Raw genomic sequence first — 14,860 nt, 5'->3', positions numbered from 1 at the left:
TCTTGATAAGGTTAAACAAAAAGCATTTACTTCTGAGTGCAAGTTTGCTGTTGTTATGGCCACGAACGTGGGCTGTTTACACCTGGAGGTGGCTGGAGCTGCTTGCAGCAGCTGGCTGTCAGCATCACAGGCTGCTTTCTCAGGAGCTGCAGCCCTAGGACTGGGAGGTGAGGTGCCCTCAAATCACCCACCCTTCAGGCTGCAGCAGATTGTGGCACTCCTAAGCGCCTCTTACCGGGAGAGCTGTCAGGTATGCAGGCACTCGGACTGTGATGGCTATAAATGGTGTCAAGGATGGTGCTTCAGAGCCCACCTCACCGGGGGCCATGGCGGAGGGTCTGCCTCTGCAGTGCCCTTCCCTGCTGGCCCCTTGGAGCCCAGGGTACAGGTGACAGGAGGTGACCAGGGATGTCTGCTCACCAGACTGGCCACCATTTCCTGCAGCCATCCTGGGAGACTGACCTCCTGCCAAAGTTTCCCCCAGGGCATGAGAGCTTCTCCACACCTCTGTCCCACAAGCACCAACTTGTCCCCATGGTGGGCTGTCCCTCAGCCATGTGCCTGGCCAGTGTGCAAGGTGGCTCTGTGTCATGTGCCAGGGTGGCACAGAAATAGCCCTGCTGGTGGCAGAGCAGCCCTAGGCATGGGCTGCAGCTGTCAAGCAGCTAGGTGGGCAACAAATCTCTACTGCTGCGGGGGCAGCATGTCTCTCCCATGGTGAGAAGCTGGTCCACAGAGTGGGCAGACACTGGGCTGCTGGGGGCCCCCTTGGCAGCAGTGACGTGGGGAGGCAGGAGGAAAGACAATGATGGTCAGTGGGACATGAGGGCTGTGGGGCTGAGAGCTTGGGAGGGAGGATGCCAGTTTCCCTCCACATCAGCTCCTCATGTGCCAGAAGCAGTGTGAGAAGAGCCTGGGGGACAGATGGAGAAAAGCCATCCTCCTCGCCCCCTCTCCTTCCTTGCTGTGCCCCCCCTGCTCTGCTGCTGGTGGAGTGGCCAGCGCGGGTGCTCACCCAGCACACAGCGGACAGCATGAGGAAGGGGCCAGGAGCTCCCCTCCTGCAGTGACAGGAGGGGCACTCAGAGACAGGGGAGTGAATCAAAAGTGCGGTGGCCTTAGCATGTCAGGGCAGGTTGGAAAATAGCATTTTGCCTCCTCCCCACAGATGTATCCAATTTTTATCCATATTTATCACACCCAGTTGCACAGGGCCTGACTCAAGAGTTGGGGGCAGGAGTCAGGGAGGTCTGGGAATTGATTTTTGGAATAAACTTGAAGTGCAAGTGACTCATATTTCCTTAAAAATATATGTGTGTTTGTGTGTGTTTCTGCCTATCTAAACCCTTCCCAACCTCTCTTCCCCTCCCCCTCCAGCCTCTGTCTAGAGAAGTGGAGGCCAAATGCACTCAGATGCATCCAGATGCGTTCAATCTTAGCAAATGGGTTACTTCAGTTCACATGTTTAGGTTCCTAGCATGGACAAAGGGACAGAGACTTGCTTTTTATTTTGGAGAAAAGATGGGGTTACTCATTGTTGACCCTGAGGCCACCTCAAGGGGCTCCCAGGAGTCCCTGCAAGCCTGCTGGTTCCCAGGATTTGGCTCCCCTTCGGTTCAGAGGGAGCCCTCACCGCCGCAGCGCCATGCAGTGCTGCCAGCAGCATGAGCTCCCTTGGAGATGTGGATGACCATCTCCCTCCTGCAGGAGAAGGGACTTGGTGCAGGGACAAATGGGAAGGGAGGACATAGGGCAGGATGGCAAGGCAGGGACAGAGGGCTGGCAGCCTGAGGGCATCCTCAGTCCTTGGTTGGGGCTGGACTACACACTCTGGCGGAGCTGTAAGGAGTAAAATTTGAGATGGAGGCTCAGGAGTTTTGCTGCTGTCTATGTGTAGTATTTCTATCTGGGCAGCATTAACTGCAAGTAAACTGCCAAAGTGTTTCAGGTCTCACTCTGTTACAGCAGGCAAGCACTCAAGACAGGTCCAGCACCACTCCTCCATGTTTATAACAGAAGCACATTCTCATGTTATGTGGTCATGAATTTCAATGCTGCAGCTGCTTCTTCTCCACAGACTCCCAAATGTTCTCCCCTGCTGCAGAAGTCTGGCTTTGCCCCCCGGACCCCATTAGCAAAGGCTGGGCTCTCAAATCTTATCAATGCTGTCACTAACTCAAAAGTGTTACATTTATTACCTGTTCCTGTTCCTTGTCTTACAGCAGAAAGAAAACAAAATCTCTTCCTGATCACACTACTATAATTTTTCTGGCCAGAATAAGCTCTTCTATCCCAGAAAGAAACCAAGGCCTGAAGGGTAATGTGGCAGCCTCTGAGTTTTAGCCTTACCCTGGCTATTTTATCCTCTCACAGCCCTTCTTGGACAAAGACACAAGGCCACAGTGCTGATAATAAGATCACAAATGCCACCTCATAATTACAGAGAAGAAACCAAAGGAGGGGGAGGTTTAGGGCAGACTTCTTCAGGTTGCTTTAGATGCTAAAAACATCCTGGCTAGTGGCATAGATGGCCTGTAATTTAAATCCAACTATGACAAAAAGATACAGTAAAAGGAAGCTGCATGGTGTTTTGAGGGCAAGGGGAAGATGTGTGGAGGGGAGAACGAGGTTTAAACTGGAACTGGATCTGAAATATGGTGGAGGCATGAACACTTGGCGCAGATCTCCAGGCCTGTGGCCCAATCGGCCTGTTCCTAAAGGGAAAGGAGGATATATAAGGGATTTCTACAAGAAAATGGGAAAGTGAGCAGAGCTTTGACTCGGGAGGTGCGGAGTATGGCTCTATTTTGCATGTTACAGCTTACCACCAGGGAACAAGGGCTGCTGAAATGTAGGAAGAAAGGGAATGGGAAGTTTGCAATAGGAACAAGCATACTACCCTGAAGATACCCATCAGTCCCCTCTGTAGCAGTGGGTAGAGCAGGCAAGAGGAGGGGCTGCAGGGCATGCAAATGTATTGAAAGAGGAAAATGGGGGGAATGACATAACCAGTTGGGCATCTGTCGCGGATGGAGTGAGAGGGGGGCAAAAATAATGTGGTTTATTGGTGTAAAACAGTGAGTTAACAAAGTTCAGTGGTAACTGCCGAGAATCTGTCGTGGTAAGGAATCTCTCAACCTCGAGGAGTAACCTTGAGAGGCGTCCCTGCTCAAGGGGAGATCCTGGCGTGCAGCCCGCTGCCGTGCAGGAGAGCTCAAAGGGCTCTTGGGCTGCTCACTATTTATGGGGGTAAGATGATTGGCTCATAGTCATATTTGCATCCTGACCGCTGTGCTTAGGTGGGCACATTCCACAACAGCCCTTGGCTATTGTGTTGTTATCTGTCTCCCCCCACATCCAGTGGGTGCATCCTTCAGGACCAGACACAAACCAGATGCATCTTATCACCACAGCCACAGGTGGTTATCACTGGAAAGAGGTCAAAGGAGGGGGGTCAGAGACGAGGGGGGAGCACACCGCCACAGCATCACAACTGAGGCAATGTTGGCAGAGAGGTAAGTGGGATTACTGGGGCTTTAACATGTAGAAGGACCGAATGGACAGTCCTGTTTTCGGTTGAGACTGGAAACAGAAAACCCTAGAGCTATTTGTGTTGATGCTGTTTTTGCACTAACCCACCATTATAATGCTTAGATGGCCAAAGTCTAGACCTCACAAATAGGAAGCACGATTTTTATTTGGCTTTCCTTTTAGTTACACCAAGATACTTGATTTTTATCATGGACAAAGCAAAACAAGGCAGTGTGGAGAGAGATACAAGCTTTGCAAGTCACGTGGGAAATCCTGTTAAGAACCCGATGGAGACCTGAAAAATAATTTTTTTATTGAACTAACAATTCTTCTCTCCTTGGAGTGTTGGGAGTTTATGATTTGTTTGTCAGAGCCTAGATAAGAATAGAAGCTTACAAATGTAAAAAGGCACTACTGTAGGAACATGATGAGGCAAACCTACGGCCTGTCAGGAACAACACATGGACTATTTATTTCTGAATTTATAGCTACTAAACACTGAATGACAATAGGAAACCTGGAATAAAGACCCTCCTATTTGAAAACTTTAGGCAGACCCCAATTCCTGAATCAAAAGAGAATGTGCATTAGCCTTTTTTTCTACATGAAACATGATCTGAATTGTTAAAAAGGTCGAGCTTAAGAAAACAGTGGTCTCATCCAGCAGAGCACAGTTGTACTTAACACTAGACAGGTTTTCAATGCGTTTCTTAAACAGAATATCCTTTCTGTAGTAGTTTAGTCTGCTTTCAACACAATCCTGCATTTGGGACTTAAAAAAAGACAGTCGTGTTAACGCACGCTTCTTAAGTGGACAGATTCAGCTTAGTGTAGTAGATTTCCCCCTGTGTCGCCCACTGGCTTGGATTTTTTTTTTAATAGAAAAGCACACACTAATGGCCAGGAAAGGATGCTAACTGACTCTGTAGGAGAAGCAGTCTAATTATTCAGCAAAGGTCAGTGACCCATAAAGTAAGCACACTGAGTAAAACTAAACCAGGGATGTATTTTAGCTCCTCTTTTAATTATCCCAGCTGCTAAAAAGAATAATGGGTACATAATTTCTAAAGAGAAGCAAGTGTTTTTAGAGACAGCGTTATTCCTTTCACCCTCTTAACACACCTATTAGGAAAACAGGCATCATTTGCACAATAGGTTATCTGAGGCAAAAAGAGGTTAAGAATAAAGACTTGTACTTTCCTTCATTATTAATGGTTTTGGGTACACCGTTTTCCAAGAGCCTCAGTAAAAGCCTCTCAAAGGGAACATGTCTCTTCCCTTCCGAGGTCTATTCTTCTTGGCCTTACTGAAATCAAATGGAGAGTTACTATTCAATACAGTGGAGCCAGTTTCACTCAACATGTTTCTCATTTCCAGGTGACAAATTCTAGATCTCCTGTGTGCTCAGAGCTCTTCTTGTTGTCAATGTTAATGCCCATACACATGATACCTATGGGGTGGGGCCCAGCTTGCACATCTGTGCAATGACAGTAGAGCTGAGTAAGAAAGGAACGGGATTAAACAGTAATAAAAATGAGACAGACCTAAAGAAAATGTTAGCTGTTACTGGGTTTCACCTCTGTTGGAGCTATTTTTTCTTTAAATGAGAAAGCTTAATTTCAGAATTATTACATGGCCAAATTTTCCCTAGTAAGAGCCTTAAGAAATTGCTTCTTCAAACTCAAATGCTCATTTCTTCTGCAGAAGGCAGTAACTAGTTTGGAGCATCATGATGAAAAATTAAAATGCAATCAAATAAAAAGGGGCATGTTCTCATCTGTGGAACATGAACTGGTTGAATAATCACTTTGAAAAAGTCATCCTCTGCGGACTCTAATTTTAGAGATATACCTGTTCATATCTGCTCTTATTTACAATGCACTGTTAATTTGTATGGCATTTTTCAAAGCAATTCGAAATAATACTTCTTTGAGCCTAAGTAGTGTTTTACCAATGTGCTGATGGATAAATTGAGGCACGGAAGGAGAACCCATCTTTGCCGGATAACAGAATGAACTTGTAGGATGGGAAGTTCCATCAGTTCAGACCAAGATATGGATGTCCTTATAAGGCACTTTCTTTGATCTTTCAGGAGTTCTGGTAAATAAATATCTCCAGCAGGGTCCTAAGGTGCTCTCTCTTCTGGAGGACTATAGAAGACATTTAGGTTGTAAACTTTTTTCCCCCCAAAGGATGGATGGAGATGGCAAACTGGTTTTCTGCTGGATCAGTTCTCTGATCCCTCCACATAGCAGCTAATGCCAGCACAAAGATAGGGAGTGGGAACAGAAAGTCAGGGAGAGAAGGGAGGAAAGCGTCCCATCTCAGCAGCAGCATATAAGTATCAGCTTAAAGTGACTGCAGCCTAAAAAAGTCATTCTTCCAAAGAAGTGGAAGAAACAAGAGTTAATTGGTGTACTTGAGCGTGCTTCAATTCACCTTAGTTCTTGGCCATGTAATTTCCCCAGCTCTCAGACATTTGGAACAGAAAACCCCTTTCTATCTAGCAAGGTATCTATGACTGACAAATTCACTATGGCAAAAGACAAGTGTGAGGAAACTGAAGTTTTACCATGATGAGCTGCCTGACCCCTGAGGCAGCAATGTGCTTGTGAATCTGTTCCAGAATCACCAAAGCTTTAAGCCTGAACCTAGTAAGGTAAATCAAAATTGAAGTTGCTTTACCTGAATATCCCAAGGTGCAAACTGCAGTTGGTTAGAAGCTCACTAATATGCGGATCACACTGCCTTTGTTTCCACACCCTCAAACCCTCGCTCACAGGTTCCCCATAAACAACCTCCCTGAAGATGAAAGATAATAACTCACTTACATTCTCCACCACAGTCTTACATTTCATCCACGCCCCATCCCGCAGGAGTCTCTCTTCCTCTTTCCTTATTTCTTTTTTCTTTATATGGCTGAAGGACCTATTGCTATTATTTTAATTTCCTTTGCAAGGTCAAATTCAGCTTGGCTTTTGGCAGTTCTTCCTTTGTCTCTGAGCTCTAAGACATAGCTTGCTTTGATGATTGGACTTTTTTTCATCCCTGATAGGTCTCTGCTTCTCCCTTGAATGAGATTTGACTGGGCTTACTGTATATCCCACAGGATTCATCACTACCCTTTCCAGCAGGTCTGTGTTGAATAGAACCAGTGCTTTAATATGGTCTTATCCTTGCAGCTACTTTTTATAACTGGGGCATCCTCTTTGAACTCACTGGCATAAGAATAAATAACATATCTCCAGTCTTCAGGGCGAGTGCTAATGGAGCCTTCACTTCCAAGGGGACTTCTGGCTTTTTAGAATGGTGCAATAAAAACTACCCTTTTGGAAGGTTGCATTTCCACTCAATTTCAAATAATATTTCCATCACGACCCTTCCCAAGTACTAATAAAATAATTTATTGTGTGGTTTTTATCACCTGGTTTACCAAAATCCTGCAGTTTGGAACAGGATAGTATTTGAGGTGTAGCAAGGACAGAGATGGCTGAGTCATATGTGTGCCCAGACCATGAGGGTGATAGGAAAGACAGACTCACTTGTGTCAGGGAGAAGACAACTACATCGCTAGCTTTTCAAGCTCCTCTGCTGCACACCAGGTTGCCCAAGTGCATCTTGGCCAAGGTGAAGCAAAAATAAGAAGCAAAAAAGGGAATACTGGGCCAGAGAAAGTGAGTGATGTGGGTGAGCCTAACAAGTTAAATCAGAGCTGGATTTGCTGCATTTCATAAAGGAAGTGAGTGACAGCAGAAGCTTGATAGTCCAGCAGATTAAAACTATTTACCTTGCAGCACCAGGAGTAACTTGCTTCCACTCCTTCCCTTCACTGCTGTGGGTTCATGGTACAGAGGCAGGCAGGCAAGCACTAGTTTTAAAAAGGCAAACACTAAGCCGGGTCAAAATCAAGAGCAAAAGCTGAAAGTTTTGCCTTTGCAGTCTTGAGGATCCATGGAAAAACTGAGGTCCTGTTACTCACAGGGGAAGTCAGTAAGCATTAAACTACTCAGCAAATTAGTTGTGCATTTCACTTGGCGCCAGCTCCTCTGTAGATGCTCTTCATCTGCTTTTCAGCAGCTCGGCTCCCAGCACCAGCTCAGATCTCAGAGCAGGATCAGCCAGCCCACCCCTCCACAAGGTCCTGCTGCACCTTCTCCTTGCTGTGGCTCATCACCTGTACATAGGTTTTCACCGAGGAAGCTCAGGGCCCACCTGATAGTGGGGAGGGCTCCCCAGAGTGAGGAGCCCTTGGCTCCTCCAAAGCCCCAGCCCAGCACCGGGGAGCAGGGGAGGTGGCAGCATCACTGTGATGAATTGCCTCAGACTGACGTTGCTAACAGGGAAGACATTGACTGGGAACATCCCCTCCCAGCGCTGTCTTACGAAAGCCATTGCTGACAGCCTTTAGGGTCTGAAAAGTGCTATAGGGACTAGGTGGTCTCCCTAGGCGCAGATCATAGAATCATAAAATCGTCTAGGTTGAGATGTCAGTGAAAAGTATGAATGTGTTGCCATCCAAACACGGAAATGCGTTAATATTACCAGCTACCCTGCTCAAGCCTCAATGCTCATCTCCCACCTCACTTGTACCTCCATCTGGACTCAAAGCATTGGGTCAAAGATTGCATTGTGCTCTGCCAGGCTCCCAAGCCAAGCAGGTCTTCCCTCTGGCACCTTCCCTGGAGGTTCACACGCCTTCCCAACACAGCCATTTCTTGCTTGGTTTCCATGGTCTTGAGCTGCTTCCATGTGTACTGTTTATGCCTGGCTTTAATGGGCTTTTCTCCCATCGTTAAAATCCCATAAATTAATACACTGTTTATTTGCCTGTCCAGAGACTTGTTTGTTCTTTTCAGCTAAATATTTTGCATGGGTTGTCAAGCAGCTTCTTCCAAAACAAGGTCAAGCCACTTTCTAGACTGTGTTTGATGCTGGGAGACACAGCCACGGCATGTAAGGCAGATTGCCTGCTTTGGAGGATTATCAAAGTCAGGCCCACAAAGCACACACAATTATCTCTGCCACAGCTGGCCAAGGACTGGCTTCCAGTATTTTACTCAGTCAATAAATGTCTCCCCATGCTTCTCTACCTTATTCTCTTCTGTTTTGCGGTAATAATGGCCAAGTGTGGGCGTGGGGAGCCGCTAGTGGTTACCATTCCCCAAACACACAAGGGGGAGCGGGGTTATGCCTCTTCCTTCTGGAGCCCAGGCTGAGCTCAGCAACACAAACATTCACTACAGACACTAGCGTCTCTGTGCTCTCCCTCCTAAATTTCTGAGGGAAAGATTTCCCTTGCCTTTTGTTCAGTAGCCTGGAGACACTTATGCAAAACAAAAGGGAACCTACCGTTATTAAAGGGGTGCATAAAGTCGTCACACAAATGTCTTTAAAGAAAAGCTTCTACAAAACTTCAGAATAATAGATTTAATGATTTCTGTGAAGAAAACCCCAGCGAGGATCACTTCAAAAAGATCTCCAATTTACAAATTTCCTTGTCAGGGCTACATACATTGCCCAAACTGGAGTACCTGAGAACCTGAAAGGGAATTAAATTGTCAGTAAATCAAAAAAGATGTTCTATTTTCATTTACTCTGTTCAGACAAGGGCAATAAGTGAGCAAAAAGCATTTCTAGGTGGCAGCAGATTTATTTTTACAATTCTTTAAGGGATCTTCTGCTCCCATCTTAACACTAAATAAAAAAAAATATGTGTATGCACACGCACACATTCTCTACACACATACAAATATACATGTGATATTTTATGGAAGCATAGAATAATTTAGGCTGAAAGGGACCTCTGGAGGAGGTCCACTTCTCAGAGAAGTTCTAACTTGGAAGTTACGTTGTGTTGCTCACAGCCTCATCTCACCAGATTTTGAATTCCTGCAAGCATGGAGACATGCCTTAGTCACCCCAGTGCAACATTGCCTGTGAATGTTTGGACCATTTTACAGATAGTAATTTCTTTTGGGCAATTTACAGCCACAACCCAAATGGATACAGCCATTTTATTAACAATCTTTAGCAATTTTGAGAGAAATTAGATTTCTAGATTGAGTTGGGAAACATGAGAATTTGAAGGACGCTTTGCAAAAGCTTCAGAGTGTTGGGTAGTTATTTATTACTCAGACTTTGGGGAGTCCTCCTTCAACAAGGAGTGACACCCCAACTCCCATACACCACAGAAACAGCTATTTTCAGTCATGTATGGTGAGATGTATCAAACTGAGTGTCAGTTCTAATAAGATAATTAGACACATGTAATCAATTTGCTCTGGAATCTGAATCAGATAGAAATCATAGATTAATGGCTTCATTAAAAGAGAATAATAGCCATAGGTTAAGAAGTCCCAACTTGGCCAAGTTGATTGACTGCTCTTCTGGGAATTACAAGGCATGAGTTTAATTCCTGGCTCTGCTATTGTTTTTCTCTGGGACCTTGAGCAAAGTCACTTCACCTCCCTTGTGCTTCAGTTTCCCATCTGGAAAAAGGACTTTGTAGAGCATGTCAGGATCTCCAGGCAAAAGACTATATCATTGCTAAACACTAAGGTTATTTTGATGCAAGAATTTATTATTGGAATAAAAAAATTACGGAACCAGCTTTCTTTTTATTTTTGGAATGATTATGGGGGTAAGGAGGGGGAATAGAAAGATTTCAGCACAAACAGCAGCCTGGTTTCCAAACTCAGAATGGTGGTGGACTCTCCTTGGTCGGTACACCAAGCACAAGGGAAAGGCTCAGTTCTGAGGAGCACGAAGGGCTGAATTTCATGTCCCAGCAAAAGGGGAAAAAATGAAGAAGCAGCTTGGTGGTTCCTTTTTTATGGAGCCAGTAAATACCATTAGGGGAAAAGATAAGCTTCCAGGAACCAGGCTTCACGAGGCTGTGGAAAATCAAGTGAGACAGAGCAGAAAGGCTCAGTGGTAGGGAGCTCCAGCAGACATGGTAATTAGGTTATGAGGTACAATGAAACAAAAAACAGCAGTGTGAGAAGGGAGCCAGGTACAGACACGGATGGGAGTGCTGCACCTTAGAGACGTATGGCTTGTTGCAATGACAAGGCAGCCCTGTTACTCAGCATTTAAAACAACAGGAAAAAGGATGTTACCTAACCACAGTGAAAAAAAAAAGGGGGAAGAGACAGGGAAGAAGAAAGAGATAGTATCATTATGTTTCCTTTATGTCTCATCTTTCTAGTCTGCTCTCTCTCTTTTTACCATCAAACTCCACGAAAACAGTCATCAGGTCTGTCAGCTGATTAAGAGACATGCTGACAGCACTGTGCACTCATTAGATTTCACTCTGTAGAATTTAGACAGCACACTGGTGGAGAAAGATGGGATCTGCACTTACTGTAGCGGTCTGGAGGCACAGTCTGAAGTTGTTTCCTAAAAGGGCACTCCCAGCATAGCTTAAATATCATCATATGAGGTTATGCTAAATAATAAAAAGGTATTAATAATCTTACCATATTAGAAATGCCAGACCAAATGAACCTTTAAAAATAATGAAAAATTTTGTTTCCTTTGGGCAATGAAGCCGAGTGTAACACCATGTGCTTCTGAGTCAAAATAGGGAGTGAAACCAGCTAAAACCCAGCCCCAAAATTGTCCTTTCCTGGTGGACACCCTACTCTTCAAGAGTAGAAAATTCACAAATGGAAAGAAAACCAAACCATGCAATTATCGTTTAAATAATCTATACCATATATGAGGCTATAAATCAGTCCTGTGATCTGAAGAAGAGTTTCTCATGTGATGTCATCTTCTGTGGTTTTTTTAAACTATTTTTCTCACAACAGAAGTGGGAAGGCCTTGCAGAGGAAAGACTGAAGTGAACATATTCTTTCCCTCTGGCCTGTTTGCCTCCTCTGGCTGGCACTGCAAAACTGCCCATGTGTTCTTTAGACATCCAAACCAAGCTGACATTTCTGCCACGCGTTACCACGTAATTTGACATTTCCTGGGCTGAAGACCTCGGCCAGCCTCATGCCACGCATGATCTGCCAAATTGCTGAATAAAACATCCTGCCAGTCCTTGGCAGATAATGGATTATTTCCATGTCTCCCCCTCTCTGTTCCCCACTTGCAGAGTACACAGTGATCAATGAAAACTGCCCTGGCGCTGAGTGGAATATCATGTGTCGGGAGTGCTGCGAATACGACCAAATCGAGTGCATCTGCCCAGGACGGAAAGAAAGAGTGGGCTACACCATTCCCTGCTGCAGGAACGAAGAGAATGAGTGTGACTCCTGCTTAATCCATCCAGGTATGTTTAGGGTCACACTGAATTCACACCGGATCTTTGGCCAAGGCGTCAGCACGTAATGGTAGCTGCTGGGTAGGGGGGTGGCGAGGGCAGGCGCTGGGGCATGGGATTGCCCCACATCACTTCAGGAACTCCCTCTGCCCCTCTGCTCACAGCAGCAAGTCACTTGGCGAGGTGCCTCTGCAGCTGGTAGCATCACTGCCAGAAAAAAACTCACTTTCTATCAGCAGTGTTGTCCTTAAGATGCCTTGGGCAGGCTTGGGAGCTGCCAAAGGATGATGCTGCAGCAGACTTCACACCAGCAGTGTCTTGTAGGTGCTCTGTATCCCCAAAGCAAGAAGGGAGACGACTTAGAAGTCTGGCTAGCAAAGAAGAAAGGGCAAAGTGAAAGGTGAGAGCAGGAAGAGACAGGACCAGGTTAGAAGACATCAGAATCACTTGGGCTGGGCCTGAGCAGCACCTGCATCCACATTTGGTCTCCTGAGAGAGGCATTTACAGTTGGAGCAATGAGATTGAGAGGTTTGGGCAAGTAAGACAGGGAGTTTGGTTCCAAATCTCAGAGTCTGAGCTGCCTAGGGTTTGGGGGTACAGGCTGGGTATGGTTCACAGAGGGGAAACCGTCAGCACCACCGCAGTCACTAAAGTCATTGGCATTTTTTGTGGAAAAGAGTAAGTGGCTGCTCCCCTCCATGCAGGACAATCCACCTTGGCTTTCCTCTAATGCAGTGGCTCTCCTTTCAGGCTGCACCATTTTTGAGAACTGCAAGTCCTGCCGCAATGGCTCCTGGGGAGGCATGCTTGACGACTTCTACATCAAGGGGATCTACTGTGCAGAGTGCAGAGCTGGCTGGTACGGAGGGGACTGCATGAGTAAGTGTCCTGCGTGGGCAGGGAGGCATATCAGGGACAGGGAGTGGTGGGACAGAGCCAGAGCCACACTGTGCCTTTCCAGCTATTCCTGTACTCTTGCGAAGGGCAAACACAACCAGGCAGTAAGGAGATCTACAGTGGAGAAAACTCTCCAGTGCTCATCTGCTAGGGATTGGCCCGGGCCCCAAGTCACGGGAGGTTACAACCCTACTAAACTTCTGGTTTATTTTAAAACTTTTAACTACTGTGACTTGGAAATCTCTGTTCTCTGCATTTCTCGGACATACTTCAGCATAACTGAATCCCCAGAGGCCTTCATCAAAGCACAAACATTTACAAGGGCAAAAGCTATATCAAAGAGCTTCTCCTCCTCTGTCCTCCTTCAACCCCTGGGCTGCAGAACCAGACCAGAGGAAGTCCCAGTGCTCCCTCCCTCCTTTGCACAGCTCCAAAGCACTCCAAGGCAGCTCTGGAAAACAGTGTTTTGCAACTACTAACAGCACTGTGAGGGACCTGGAGTGTTTCAAGCTCTGGTAGCGATATCTGAAGTTTTTGTTCCCAACAGCATACAAAAGCTCCTGCTTCTTGGATTTTGCTAAGCTGTTGGTCCCGATGTTATCTTTCAATAATGAATTCCATAAACTAATTGGATACAGCTTAAGACTAGTATTTCCTCTACTAGTTTCCCACTGGTGAAGATACAGCCTTTCACCAACCCTCCTTCAGTTTTTACTGAATGTCTCTTTGTTCACATTTCACTGAAACGGATGAAATCCTGCTTTTCCTACTCTGTTCTGTCCATCATTCTACACACCTTAGTCTTGTCTCCTCTTAGTCATTGATTTTAAAGCAACAATTGAACCTGCCTTCCCAACACAGCCCACGACCATTCAGGAGGTGAAAGCAGACAAAATAAAATCATTGCTTCAAGCAGCAGAATATGGGAAATCAACATGTTTCAGCAAAAGGGCTAACTCAACTTGGGTGCTTCAGAAGTTGATAAACTGAGTCTTTTGCAGTTTATAGTGTGATTTCTGATAGCACTTTAAAGTCCTGTTTGCTCTGGGTCGATGCTAGAGCTCTCCTGGCATTTCTAATAAAAGCGGAGCCAAGAAAGAATCATTAGCTCATCTAATCCTTCCTCGCTCTGCCTGGGCAGATTGGTTACCTACAGTATATGTCAGCCTGCTCTGCCTAGTTGTGTTTTAAAGCAAACACACCCTCACACTGCAGTCTATTTGGGCATTTTTGCAATACTGAAATTTTGCAGAGCTTTGTCTTATAGTGTTTTTCCTACTGCTTGTCCTTTTGCGGGAAGCAGTGTGACACTGAGGTTGTGGCCACTTTTGTGTGATTCCGCAGAACTTCAGAGATGGGGTAAGATGGACAGATAGCACAACTGTCTCCTCCACTCTTAAAGAGGACCACAGGGGACAGTTGTGATCCCAGAACACTCTTGAGCTTCCCTGCTCTGGCTCTCACAGCTGTCTCACTTCTGGCCTTGACGGTAGGCTCAGACATGCGGAGATTGCACGTCCGGAAAGCAGCCTATACGCATGCCGGGTGCTGGCCTACAGGGTCACAGCTATGTGGCTCTGGGTCTGGAGGGCAGCCAGCGAGTAGCCTTTGAACAACAGCATGCACCAGCTGTTGGAGTACTGGATGTGCTATCACAGCACATTTTGGAAAAGCCAAGGAAGAGGCATCTCTCTTTGGTACCTGCACGCCGGATCACATCTGGAACTTTGCAACCTGACCCGGGCACCTCGCCAGTCGCAGTGCCAATAAATCCTGGGAACACAAGGGAGTGCAACCACAGCAAGCCTTTGAACAACAGCATGCACCAGCTGTTGGAGTACTGGATGTGCTATCACAGCACATTTTGGAAAAGCCAAGGAAGAGGCATCTCTCTTTGGTACCTGCACGCCGGATCACATCTGGAACTTTGCAACCTGACCCGGGCACCTCGCCAGTCGCAGTGCCAATAAATCCTGGGAACACAAGGGAGTGCAACCACAGCAATTGGGGATGTCTACTCCATCCTGCATCGCAAACGCTGGTGCCCTCTGCTAGCAAGCACATGGGCGGCCCGCGGGACCTGCCCCGACCAAGCTGGCCATGCGCCCAAGCCGCACACAAGGTCGGCGGCCGAGGGGAGCAGCGCTGCCGCGGGGGGCAGA

General features: G+C 46.4%; 1 protein-coding gene across 3 annotated transcripts in view; it reads left to right on the top strand.

Annotated features, from left to right (window-relative positions):
- The first annotated feature begins 7,555 nt into the window (after positions 1–7,555).
- The window catches only part of PAMR1 (peptidase domain containing associated with muscle regeneration 1), a 49,509-nt gene continuing 42,204 nt past the window's right edge, over positions 7,556–14,860 (top strand). For 2 of the 3 annotated variants that reach the window (XM_009647548.2, XM_009647545.2), the window contains exons 1-2: positions 11,638–11,809; positions 12,552–12,680. In XM_009647548.2, coding sequence (XP_009645843.1) covers positions 11,680–11,809; positions 12,552–12,680 — 259 coding nt within the window. In that variant the 5' untranslated portion in view covers positions 11,638–11,679. Of the gene's footprint in view, positions 7,626–11,632; positions 11,810–12,551; positions 12,681–14,860 lie in introns of those variants that run through there. The other variant, XM_009647546.2, reaches the window with a different exon arrangement.

The sequence above is a fragment of the Egretta garzetta genome, unplaced genomic scaffold (assembly GCF_000687185.1).
Source record: "Egretta garzetta isolate BGI_Z169 unplaced genomic scaffold, ASM68718v1 scaffold329, whole genome shotgun sequence".
In the NCBI taxonomy this organism is placed as follows: Eukaryota; Metazoa; Chordata; class Aves; order Pelecaniformes; family Ardeidae; genus Egretta; species Egretta garzetta.
Note: the sequence above shows the minus strand (reverse complement) of the source record. Positions and strands in the feature narration are given on the sequence as shown.